This window comes from Vicugna pacos, chromosome 23, assembly GCF_048564905.1.
Source record: "Vicugna pacos chromosome 23, VicPac4, whole genome shotgun sequence".
Classification (NCBI taxonomy): domain Eukaryota; kingdom Metazoa; phylum Chordata; class Mammalia; order Artiodactyla; family Camelidae; genus Vicugna; species Vicugna pacos.
This window is the reverse complement of record NC_133009.1, coordinates 161,887-174,492: the sequence shown is the minus strand read 5'-3', so window position 1 is coordinate 174,492 and position 12,606 is coordinate 161,887. Positions and strand designations below refer to the sequence as shown.

The 12,606-nt window shown below is 44.0% G+C and overlaps 1 protein-coding gene across 3 annotated transcripts in view; it reads left to right on the top strand.

Moving 5' to 3' along the window:
- Positions 1-12,606, top strand: part of LOC140688665 (serine/threonine-protein kinase Nek7-like) — a 118,424-nt gene that overhangs the window by 39,882 nt on the left and 65,936 nt on the right. For all 3 annotated transcript variants that reach the window (XM_072948271.1, XM_072948269.1, XM_072948270.1), the window contains exons 5-6: positions 16-124; positions 1,025-1,132. In XM_072948271.1, coding sequence (XP_072804372.1) covers positions 16-124; positions 1,025-1,132 — 217 coding nt within the window. The remainder of the gene's footprint in view (positions 1-15; positions 125-1,024; positions 1,133-12,606) is intronic.

The following is a 12,606-nucleotide window of genomic DNA, read 5'->3' as shown; positions in this document are numbered from 1 at the left end:
TAATTTATCGAACAGCATTTTAAGAAACAAAAGAGGCTAATTCCTGAAAGAACCGTTTGGAAGTACTTTGTCCAGCTCTGCAGTGCGCCGGAGCACATGCATTCTCGGCGGGTCATGCACCGAGGTGAGTCAGTAAGCCACGGGCCACTTAGCGCAGTTCTAAACAACACACGTTACCAGGCCGTCTGAGAGTAAATGCCTTCCAGTCACTGCATATTACTGTGCTTTCCTAAGTAATGTATTTCCAAATTGTAATTTTACTAGAATGATAAGCTTTTAAGTGAAGCCCTGCTTGGTTTTAAATAAGAATGAGAATTAGTTATTTTTCTGTTTGACTTTTTTTTTTTTACTGACTATGTTAGTAAAGGAAAAAAAATAGATGCAGGAAGCAGTTGAATATACATAAGGAAGAGGTTTTCTTTTTTTATGAACAGCATACATTATAGCTACTTAGATTTTTAATTATCAGCATTCACTCTTAATATATTCTTGAGTATTAGTCAAATGGTAGGGCAAAATGTATGAAGGTTACATCATGAAGGAATTGATCCGTTGATTTTTAGGGTGTGAAAAACTTCAGCTTAAATTTATTTAAGCAATTAAAATTTCTAAGGTCATCTAAGTAAATAATAACATAATTTTGGTAAGTAAATAATAATGAAGTTAAGATTTTCTATTTTATGTAAACATATCAATAAATCACTAATTAGTAAGATAGCTTATTTAAAATTGATATAAGAAAGGCACAGATTTATTTTATACTTTGAATTTCACAGAAGTGTATTTGAAAGTGGAAAGCAAGGTGCATTTTAAATCCTGCATTGATGGATGGTTTTCTGTCAGAGGACTGAGAACTCAGAAGTATTAGGATATATGAAAATTTCTCAAAATAATTGGTTCAAAATTCAAACTGACTTCCATTTTTAAGATATGTTTTAAATTCTGTGATGAAAAGTGGTTTTTAAACCCTTGAATATTTCACCTAAACTGACATCATCTTTCACCTGATCCCATTTATTCACAGATATAAAACCAGCTAATGTGTTCATTACAGCCACTGGGGTGGTCAAACTTGGAGATCTTGGGCTTGGCCGGTTTTTTAGCTCCAAAACCACAGCTGCACATTCTTTAGGTAAGAGACACAATATAATTTCATTCAGTTACCTACCCCCCCCTCCCCCGTGGTTAAAAATATAGGGGATGTACCAATTATATACCTGCTCTTATATTCTAATAAAACTGTTATCATCAGGTCCTGAGCTGAAACCTATCCGGTGTAATGCGTCCCTTCACCTGACAGTTGGATCTTCTGTTCATTTGACCTCAGGCAGGCACTTAGCAAGAGAAAATGCTAATGAGCAGATTGAGGTTTTAGTATTGCCATGGATCTGTCCTTTTTTTTTTCCTTTTTTACATTTAGTAATATTAAGATTATATGAAGAATAAACCGTATCTTGAATTAAAACTGACCATTTAAACATACTGTAGCAGTTTGTGAATGTAAATGTAACATACGTAGCTGTGGTGACTGCGGAGGAGGAACCTGCAGGTGATCGGTGGCTAATGAGGAGTGTATTTCCCCAAATTACAAAGTAGAAGATACTTGTGCTTGATTCATTCTAGAGCTGGTGCTGTCCCGGCATCCTTTATGCCAAAAACAGAACTGAATGCAGCTGTTCCAACATTATATTAATGGAAAGAAAGTTGTCCAGTTTAGAAACAACAGAAATTACTAGGAAGAAATAATTTTTTAAATTTAATCACTTATAGCCAGTGATAGAGCTTCCTTAAAACTCTTCAAACCATATTTTCTCCTTGTAAATATAAGACAGACAAAATGGTAACAGCCAAAATAAAATAAGAGTTAAGCTAAAAGTAAGTTGGCTTTAATTTAATGGTGCCCTATTTTTGGTGTTATAATTTCACTGAAAACAGTTCATTTGAGGGGTAAAATTATTGTTTTTAAATGCAAAATAAAAAAAAAATTTGAATGGCCTGATAAGGAATAAGTAAGTTGCACTAAATAACAAAATAGTAGAACAAGCATCTGAGTGAATTGACTAGATATTTTTAAAGATTTTATAGCTTTATTACTAAGGTTCTGTGTGGCCTTAAACCTGTCATTTAATTCTAAATATGTCTAGAACAGTAAGTAGGCACCTAATCAAGAAATCAGTGTTTACTGAATGACAAAATAGTGGATCCTAGGTTAAGGAGTGGTGGAAAGATAGTACTTCACCTTTTACACTGAGTTTTAAATTTTGTCAAGTACGTTTAAGAAAATATAATTTCAAATGATAACCAAGTAATACTGTTTTTATTTCTTCTTTCACTTTACATTTATTCTTACAGAGCGTTACAGTTTTTTTCTGGATAAAATTTGGTATGAAATGCCTTAAGAAATGCATAAATTTGCAGAGCACTTTAGTAAAGTTTTAATGTTTGGAAGGTCCACCTCTTACAGTGCAAATAGGAGAGGGTTTCTGTGGGGAAAACCGTAGACTGTTCCAAGCCAGTGCCATTCATCATTAGGAGAGATAACACGTTTCACTTTGTTACTCACCCGAACGGAATGTCCTCACAGCACCTGTCATGAGTCTGCTTAGAAATGCTAGGTTACACATACACGCGTGCGCACAGGCACAGCTGCATGAAGCAGGCTCCTGCACACGCATATGTGTGGGTCACAGGTGCTGTGCAGACTGTCGCTCTGAGTGTACCGGGTCCCCTGACCCTAAGGATCCAGCATATTGTGTGGAACCCAGACTTGAACAGTTTTGGAAATTGACTTCTTCAGCTCGCCTGCCACTGCCTCTTATGAAAGTTCTCAACGGGGTTTACAAATGTATACCCACCCCCAGATTGAGGTGCTGTGGTAGCCCAAATTATGTGCTGTAGATTTAATAATTCATTAAGAATTTATAATGTCAGTGTTAATCTGAATCAATTCACTGAGGGTCTTGTAGTTATATACACATAACACACACACACACACACACACACACACACACACACGAGTAAATGGGGATGCTGTGATGGCAGGACATCCTGAGACAAACCTGTGGTACAGCCAGCGAGGATGTGGCAGCAAGACTGTTTCTCTGATGAGTGAATCAATAGGAAAATAATTTCTTTCACAAGCGTTTTTGTTTCCATATTATTTTGAGAAAAATGTGCTTACATAAGAAAACTTCTCTTAATCGTGCCTGTCTTCTCTGCAAAGTAAAGATTTTGATGATTTGAGACTGACGTTCACTAAACAAAGTACATTGAACATCAGGAATTAAAGTCTGAAGTGTAGCCAACCAAGGCTGTCTGAACCCAGTAAAAATGCTATGTAGAAGGATCAGGAAAAGATCTTTGCTAACAAAGAATATGTGTAAAATAAACAGATGGAAATCCTGACATAGACTTACACTTGTTGACAACTTGACCCTAATTTTTACTTTTAGAGAATTGTTACTCTCTTGTGTTACTGATGTATATTTTTTAGTTTTAAGAGCAAATTTAGAATATTGGCTTAAGCAATAAGGATATACGCTACAACACAGGGAAAGTTAGCCATTATTGTGTAATAATATTAAATGAAATATAATCAATACAAATATTGAATCACTTTGCTATACACCTGAAACTAATATAAATCAACTATACTTCAATTTAAAAAAATAAAAGATTGTTTTCAAGAGTTGGTTCCAAAAGTGCTTGAAAATGTGGCCACCTGTACACATTTATTTTGCTCACAGAAAATATGATAAACCATATGTTTTATTGCATGTTGATGTTTTTGTGATTTCGCTGTAGATAAAATCCATAGAGCATGATTATTCACAGTGTAGCCCTAAATATTAGTGAAACTACAAATAAGTGAGGCCGCTAGTAGTTCATAAAGGAGAATTCGAGTAAGTTGACTTTAAATGAAGTCTGTCCTGGAGCCAAATTTCATTTACTTTTGTAAAGGAAATTTTTTCAGGAATTTAATTCAAAAAGGCAAAAATACCTCAGATTGTTAAAATATCTTGTATTTATGCATTTATACTTTGTTTATTCCAAAATACATTTTTTGTTCAAAAATCGGAGATTTTTCCACTTACTTCCACTTACTTTGATTCACTTGATCATCAGTAAGAAGCACATGCTTCCAGAATTTTTCATATTTAACATTCCTCAAGAGATTGGCAAGTCTTTGAATTTTTCAGTTGTCTGTTCAGTTTGTATCTCTTACTCGTATCATTTGATTCCATGATAACATGTCAGCATGGAATAAAATCTCCAGCTCTGTCACATTTTCTGTAGCTAATAAAGTTGTATAGGTGGTTGTATTTCCAATCAGTTTTCAGAACCAGTGTTACACTTAAAAGTATGTTAACACAGGATGATAGTAAGTCTTTGAATTCAGGGTTAAAGTTACATGTGCTAAACCTGATGTTGCGGGATGTTCCAGCCATGTTCACTTCTGATGCTGCGGGATGAGCTCGGTGCAGAGGCCTTTGGTGTCTCTTCCGTCCCTGCCGCACACTTGGCCTCCCAGCCTCTCTGGCAGCTCTTCTGTCCTCCTTGGTAATCCATAACTGCTTCATGTTTCCACTAGGAAACTACCCTCCCTGGTTTCTAATATCCTCTTTTTTAATCAGTTCTGTTTATTCCCAGCAGACTTTCCTTCCTAAAAGCATTATCTGATTTTATTACTTGCTCCAAATCTTTGATGGTTCCCTGTTGCCTAAAGGCTGTCATGCAAAGCCCTGGCTCAGCATCCAGGGTCCTCTTGGCACCAGTGTCCTCTGACCCACTCTGGTCCTTGACGACACACTCCCACCTCGTTGTGTGCCTCCATGGTTTGCCTTTTCCTTTCTGGAACGTGAGACAGAAGACTGTCTGGAGAGAAGGGGGGTGCTTGGATTTTATGCCCATTCTTCTGGAGGACCTTGATCAAGCCATTTACTGACTTTTCTAAGGTTCAGTTTCCACGTTTCTAAAAATAGAAATGTGAGTAATCGCCATCCTAAGTTGTCCGTTAACCTCTAACCGGTCCCGAACCGGATAATAAAACGCTGTGAAGGTGCTTTCTGAACACTGCAGCGTGCTGTGTAAATGTTAGATTGCTTGTGTTTACATGACAGTGGAGGGGGTTGGGGGAGATACAGAGAAAGAAAAGGGAAGAAGAGAGGGAGTTCGTGTGCGATTTTATTTATTCTGTTAAAATACCTGAGTTGATTCATTCAAAACAATAGTTTTAGTGCCTTTGTAGCGCAGGTGCTGCTCCGAGGACCAGGAGTGTGGCTGAGTGGGACAGGCCTCGTCCTCGTGGGTCTCGCCGTCTGCGGGGAGGGAGTGGGTAGTGAAAAACAAACACAGAAGTAGGGTGACTTGCGGGAAGTATGCTCGAAAGGGTGTGTGGACGACGCCCCTGTGACGAGGTGGTGTCTGAACGAAGATTGGCAGGATGCGAAAGGACGGGGGAACACTCCCGGCACCAGCAGCAGTTTGTACCGCGGGCGGCTGCGGGATGAGCTCGTGCAGGAGGTGTGAAGGGGCGGGGGAGGGCGCGCCCCGCCCAGGGTGGGAGGAGCTCACCCTCGCTCCGGGTGCTGGGGCCGGCTGTGCGGGGTTGTCATGACGACGGGTCTGCGCGCTGAAGGCAGAGCCAGCCTCTGTCGCCCTGGGGGGTCTTCACGCCCAGCGTTGTCTGCTCTCCTCCGGTGCTGCTCAGTCCTGGGACTTCCCTCTTCTGCTCTTAAACGGCCTTTAGGGCGTGCTGCGTGGAACTGAGCCCAGTTGCTCATCAGCCACAGAGTTTATCCCTGTCTGAGATCTGGGATCTAGGCGGTTCCTTGGTGTTTGTCCCTCCCCTCTTGTTTTCTACAAGCACTTGTGTTAATCAGGTCCTCCTTCAGTGCGTTTGTGCTGATTTGGTCGCAGGCGCGGCTGGGAGGCTGACTGTAGGATAATGCGGATCCCTGTGATTTGCGCTATTCCCTTGCATATTGTTTGTCAACCTTATAAATGTAGCAGATATTAGAAAATGTGTTATATGTAGATATCTATGTCTTTAAAATTTATGATGAAGGTGAATCTCCCTTGAATCAAGCTTTTTGACAGTCAAGATAAGTGGCTCTCAGGTTTCTTGACTGGACCCACAGGAGTGTCGCCGTGTGAGACCGAAGCAGAAGCCCCGTGTGACGGTGTCCCTGTTACAGCTGCAGTGCTTTCTCATACTGCCTGTTCTGTCCTGTTTCCCGTTACTAAAAATAATGTTATTCTCAATCCACTAAATTGATTTCACAACTCATTAATGGGTTATAACCTGCAGTTTGGAAGACGTTAGTCTGTGTTTACAGTCCTTTCATGCCGTTCCACTTACCTGAAGACGGATTTCCCTGTTTTCAGACACCCTCCTAACTTGCTCTCTGGCCAGTTCCGCTGGTCAGACGCAAGCCTGGCACGTGGGATTCCAACCCTAGAATTCCTGATCCGTGTCCTAGTTTTAATGCTTCATCTTTCGCCTTACAACTCACTGTCTTGGATGTGCTATGTAGCTTGCTTGTTACGCTTAGCACTGGGTCTGTCTCCCTCAGCCGTGTGTCAGCTGCGTGAGGACAGGGATCTTCATGTTTTCGGTTCCCCGAAGTGTCCCAGATGCCTAGGGGAGGGTGTTGCACGTCGTAGATGCTCAGTGCCTACTGATTAAATGAACGGCCTTAGAGACAGGCTCCCCCCACCCCCGAGAATGGAGCCAGCCAGCTACGTCAGCGAGTATGGGTTAGGTCATGCGGCGGGAAGAGGCAGCGGCAGCACCCCCTTGCTCAGCGCTGACGCACGGTGTCTCCCTGCTGACCCGGAGCCAGCTGTGGTCCTCACGTGGGTCCAGGGTGGCTGCCCCAGTCCAGGTGGTCGCTGGCACTTCAGCAGCGTCAGCCTGTGCGATCTGTACGTCTGCATGCATTCTTGTGAGCTCCCGCGGGGGAGAGATCGTGGAGAATCACTTTCGGGCTCTTGGTGAAACCTTTCCGGCCAGTGTAACACAGATGACTCCCTTCACGTTTTCTTGGCCAAAACAAGTCTTGTGGCCAGGCCCATCTTACGGGGTGGAGAGAGTAACCCTCCCACAGGTCTAGGAAGGGGAGAACCAGAAAGGGTGAGTGTGAGCCTTGTCCATGGCCGTGCGATAAAGGGAAAGTGCCCATTAGTTCTTCTTTCTCTGCTTGTTTATCTTTGTGACATATTTGTAGCTGTTGCACCTGAAGGGTAATTGTGCCCCTTGATGGCACCTTGTGGGACCTCGTGGTGGTGAAGGAAGAGAGGGCCGTATATAGCTCAGGGAATGTCTGTCATTCTAAGTCAGGAAATGCTGAGCAGAGATTATTTTGAAATCCAGAAAGACTCATGAGGTGCTGCAGAGCACCGGTCCCTGGTGGTCTCCTCTCGATCGGTGGTCTGTCACTCTCCCTCCTGGGTGTGCTCACGAGGGGGACCTTGTTGTAAACAGTTTAAAACTTTTATAGTAAAAATTACTGCTTACAAACGTCGAGCACCGGCGATGGGCTTAGTGCCATGTAGCACCTGAACTGTGTTCTGTTCTGTGTCTGAGTCTTGCAGGTGGTTACAGTTTCCCAGTTCAGAGTCCTTATCAGAGAACAACGAGAGCTCGTTTAAACTACAAAAGACCATCACCAATTTATTCTACTTACGGTAAAAGTACCAGTCCCCCCCCACAAAAAAAACCCTCAAAGAGTGCACCACATCCCTTGCCAGAACTGCCAGTGAGCTCTCAGCGTGGAGCCTGCTGCGAGCCATCCCCCAGCGCCTGGCTCCGCCCGTGGGCTCCCACGTTCTGCTCTCCGTGTGATGCGTGAATCATCAGCACATTTGTACCGGTTTCCTATTGCTGCCCTAGCAAGTTCCCACAAATGTGGTGGCTTAGAAGAACAGAATCTATTATTTTAGTCGTGCTGTGGGTCACAATCCCACCATGGCTCTCACCAGGCTAAAATCAAGTCATCTGCAGAACTGGGCTTTTTCTGGAGCTTCAAGGGGAGACATAAGGTTGCTGCAGAATCCAGGTCCTTGGTGTGGTCAGGCTGAGGCCCCTGCTCCCTTCCTGTGGTGGCTGAGGGCACTTCTCAGCTCCTAGAAGCTGCCCTCTTGGCTTGGCTTTTGCCTCCTTCCTGAGTCCTCAAGGCCAGCACTGTCACTCGGCGCCTCCCCCGTTCCTGCCACCGCATCTCTCACTGCTAATCCAGGTAACCCCCCATTGCGAGGTCTGTTACCCTCCATCCACAAAGCCCCTTTGCCGTGGGACGTAACACAGCATAACACACAGCAGGGGCAGAGGTCGTGAGGGCCCAGGCCCGCCCGCCGCGCCGGGGTACACTCGGCAGAGGGCCTGCCATTCCCTCTCTGCAGCCTGGGAAGGTGAAATGGTTTAAAAGTCAGAGGCTTTAGTGGACACTTACATTACAGAAATTGAGCACTTTCTTTTTCAGACAGATGTTTTGACGTTAAAATGTCACAGTATTGTCATGGACCTTCACAGGTGGTGCACATATACTTTTCAAAGGAGAAAATGCCACACTCAGCATAGTACAAGCAAGTCGGTTTCAGTCATTACTGTTAGTTTATTAACAGTTCTGTATTTTTTGAAATTATTTGCAAAAGTGTGTTTAATCTTCAAGGGAAGTGTCTCCTTAGTACTAATCCTGCTTCTGTGTGGCTCACTCCTCGTGGACTGGAATGTACGAGGAGATAAAAGATAATCCTAAAAAAACTTAATCAGAAGAATTAAAGTGCCGTTAAACACAGCTGCACGATACACGACTGCGGTGTCTGTGCGTGCTTCGGGGCAGTTACCTGCTATTCAGGCAAGTCTGTGTGCACCAAAGTTGCATTTATTATGTACAGTAAAATGTTTCCTGTCTGACTGCACTCTCTAGTAAAAAGAAAAGAAAACCAGCTTAATCACATTCGACTGTGGCATTTTACTGGCTTTCATAATGTCTCCCTGAAGAGCAGAGATGGAGCTTTCCTTTTGCGTGTGAGTGTAGTCATTGCTGCGGCGGATGGAGTAGGTTTTATTACACGGAGCTGGCCGGCGCGTTCTCATGCCGACCTCGTGCTGGGCAGGGTCTGAAGCCCCTTTAGGGGGAAACGGTGCTGCTGTTCTTGTTTCCGTTGTAGGGTTGTTTGCCTCCTCTCTCTCCCTCGTGGTGAGACAGTGGCCCTTGGGTTTCCTGGGACGGCCAGCGGAGCGCCCCCACGGCCGCCGTGCGGACCAGCATCAGAGCTTTTACACTTGGCTTTCCCGAGGGCACGATCCGTGTTCCCCACACCACTTCCAAGTGTGCTGTATCCTTGGATTGCAACTTGGAAAATTAGTGTCCTTGAACCAGGCCTTAAAACAGTCTGATGTTTGGAACCCAGTGCCACCTGCGGTCACACACTGGTTTTCCCACTCCTTCCCCAGCACCTCTCTGTGGGGCTTCCTCGGGCTGGTGCCCCTGCAGGGCTCAGCCTGGTTTGGAGCCAGGAAGGCAGCGTATGTCTGGTCAGTATTAACGGCCGCTTTTGCTGATTTATTTTTAACTTTCAGTCCTTTCTTGACTTAAATAATCGTTCTGGGAAGAAGCTGTTATCTAATTGTAAACTCTGCACATTCAACCTCTCGACTACCACAACAAGTATGTATTTAAAGCCGAGTGGCTGCAGCGTGGCATGAGTTTTACATGTAGTCCGTGGGACCCTGACCCCACTCCCGGCCTTTCATCTGTACATCGGGACTTTTGGAAGAGTTCTCTGCCTCTTAATTTGGAAAGACACAGGTTTCTTTTTTCCCGTCCTATTTCACAGTGGCCACAATTAATGAAATAAATGTCTCCTTAAATACAAGGGCCAGAACTCCCCGCTCTGAACTCTAGGTCCACACCTTACTAGTTTTGTGATCTTTGGCAAGTTTCCTGACTTCCTTATGCCTCCTCTCCAAAGAGGCTAAGAGCTATCTCACAACAGTGCCCGTTTCACTAGCCCCAGGGGGACGGGGCTCACCCTGTCTACGCCTGCCCCCCAGCACCCTGGCGGTCTGCCCCGGGATGGGCCTGCTCAGCGCGGGCGCAGGGTCAGCAGGACGGCGCGAGTAGCACACCGAGCCCAGGCCCGGGTCAGAGTAGCAGGGTCGGCGACGTTTCCTGGGGTTTACATGTTAGCAGTTACACCTAAACAAAGGAAAATGTACTTAATAAATGTCTTTCATGGAAGACATATTGATCTACCACTCAGCCATTCCATATCGACCTTGGATAACACTCCTTTCAATTAAGTAAACTTGGCCTCTCTCCGTTAGTCTCCGACATAATTTCTGGGCTGACTTAAGAGTATGAGGAAAGAATGAAAATGAATTCCTGTTCCCTGAAGTTGTGTGTGTGTGTGTGTGTGTGTGTGTCTGTGTGTGTGTGTTTCTTTTTTTTTTTTAATCAAACTGAGTTTTAAAATAAATGAAGTCCTTTCAGCTTTCTCAGTAAGGAGCGTTCAAAGCTTTCTTTTCTGTAGTTTGTTCTAAGGGAAAGAAGCAACATTGCTAAACTAAATTTGCTTGTTTGTACCCTCTGACTTAAAACATTTTATTCATCTGTCCTAGGTTTAAAACAGGAACTGTATTACTTTTTTCTATTTTACTTTCCATGTGGGCATCTGTAGGGCTTTCAAATTTTAAAGCAGAGAGATCTTAGAAATGATCGCGCCACCGCGTCTTACAGATGAGGAAAGGGAATAGAAGTTAAATGGTCCTCGTAGCTGGTGGGAAGGTAAGATGTGAAAGGGGCTTCCTGATCTTTGACCAATTTTTGCCCTTCCTTCCTTCCTTAAGAAACAAAACAAAATAAAAATAGCAAGCCATATCTAACCATAGAAAAAGATGCTTCAGTGATTCTATTTTTGTTCTCATTCAAGTCTTTGCAGAAATTGCAGTCCTAAATGTTTACCTAAACTATAGGGAGAAGTCTGTATGTAAGTTGTTCTGGTTACCAGAATTTTTTGGCTTTCTTACACACATTGTAGAACTTGCAAAAACCAGTCTTCCTTTTGTTCAGGATAAATTTTGGAATGCAATCGTTGTTAATAGAGTACATCTCGTGTAAAACATTTCTCGTAGAGCTAGAGTGAGTCTGTTAATGTGATGAAATTTTTTTGGTATTTGAATGACTGTCTTATATTTTAAAGAAAAATCAGGTAGCATTTTCAGTTGTTAACAGTTTTCCCCTAGTATCAGCCTCTCTCTGGTTTTTATAATGTTACCACCCATTTCTTACTCACTTTTATTCATGTCAGGAGGTTAAAATGACAGAAGTATCTACTGTAGTAAAATATATTCCTATTTTACCTGCAGCCCCAAATCTTGAAACATTAGCAGAATCACGCACCCCACGGTCCTGAGCTCCTCAGCGCCTAGCGACTGGCGTGATCAGTTTTGTGTCTGATCGGGTCACTCCACAGCTCTCCCTTTTCTGGTGCAGCTGTTAAAAGTAGTCACAGCGTCCTTGAGGCAGCAGCGATAACAGACACAGATGTCATGAATTTAAAAAAAAAGATTTTTAGGAAATAATTATATATTCATCAAGTTTGAAATGTGGAACACGTATCACTGCTTTTAAATGTGTCTCACATTTTCCTGAGCATTTAAACTTTGCGGGCTCTGCTGGTAGAGAGGGGACAGGATGGGCCCGGCCGGGAGGGGCTCAGCCTGTGCTCGGTGTCAGTCAGGGCCCAGCCGTGTCCTGATGGAGGCGCACTTTGGGGGGCGGGGGGTGTGGCAGCGGGACCCCCCATGCCTGATCAGTAATCGCAGTGCAGGACGCACACTTTCTCCTCTCCCACATGGTGACTCTTGGACACGTGTCGGTCAATGAGGTGAGTAGCGTACTCAGATTTACATTTTAATATATATGCGAGGTATACATAATTTAAGTACTGAAACACACATATTCAGCATAAAGACGTTTGTTGTTTATAATATGAAGCAGAACCAGCACGTGAGTTGAAAGCGGCAGTTAACTCAGTAACTTTCTGTCCTGACCTCCAGCAGCTTCTACAAGAGGCCCTTTTGTACACTGAATTTTTCACGTTTAAGTTTAGTTTGGTGGATTCCTCATCATCCTGTTTCTCTGGCTCCTTTGCTTGCGGGCGGCGGCAGCCAGTCGGGTTCCTATGGCAGTTAAGGTGCGATGCTAGGGCTAATCTCTGTAAAATGCTAGCATTTGTTCTTCTTTTTCCCTATCATCAATCTTTCACACTCACATCAAACCCCTAATGTATCAGCAGGTTTCCCAGAGCTACTGGTTAAAATTACCTTTGCTTTTGGTAAACTCTGAACCTTCAAGCCTCAGTGTTTTCAGCTGCCCCCTGTGGATTCCGCGAAGCCGCTCTCTGCACATCCCTCAATGCCAGTCGCTGGCTTTATGTCCTGAAACCAGGAGCCGGGGCAGAGCCCTGCTCTCCGGCTGAGAGCGCCTTCAGTACTTCCAGTAATCCGTGCCGCCGGGAGACCCGCACGTGAGAGGGCTCGCGCCTCCCAGGGTCGGGGGGCTGTGCTTGTTTGACCCGGTAATCATGCAGATTCTT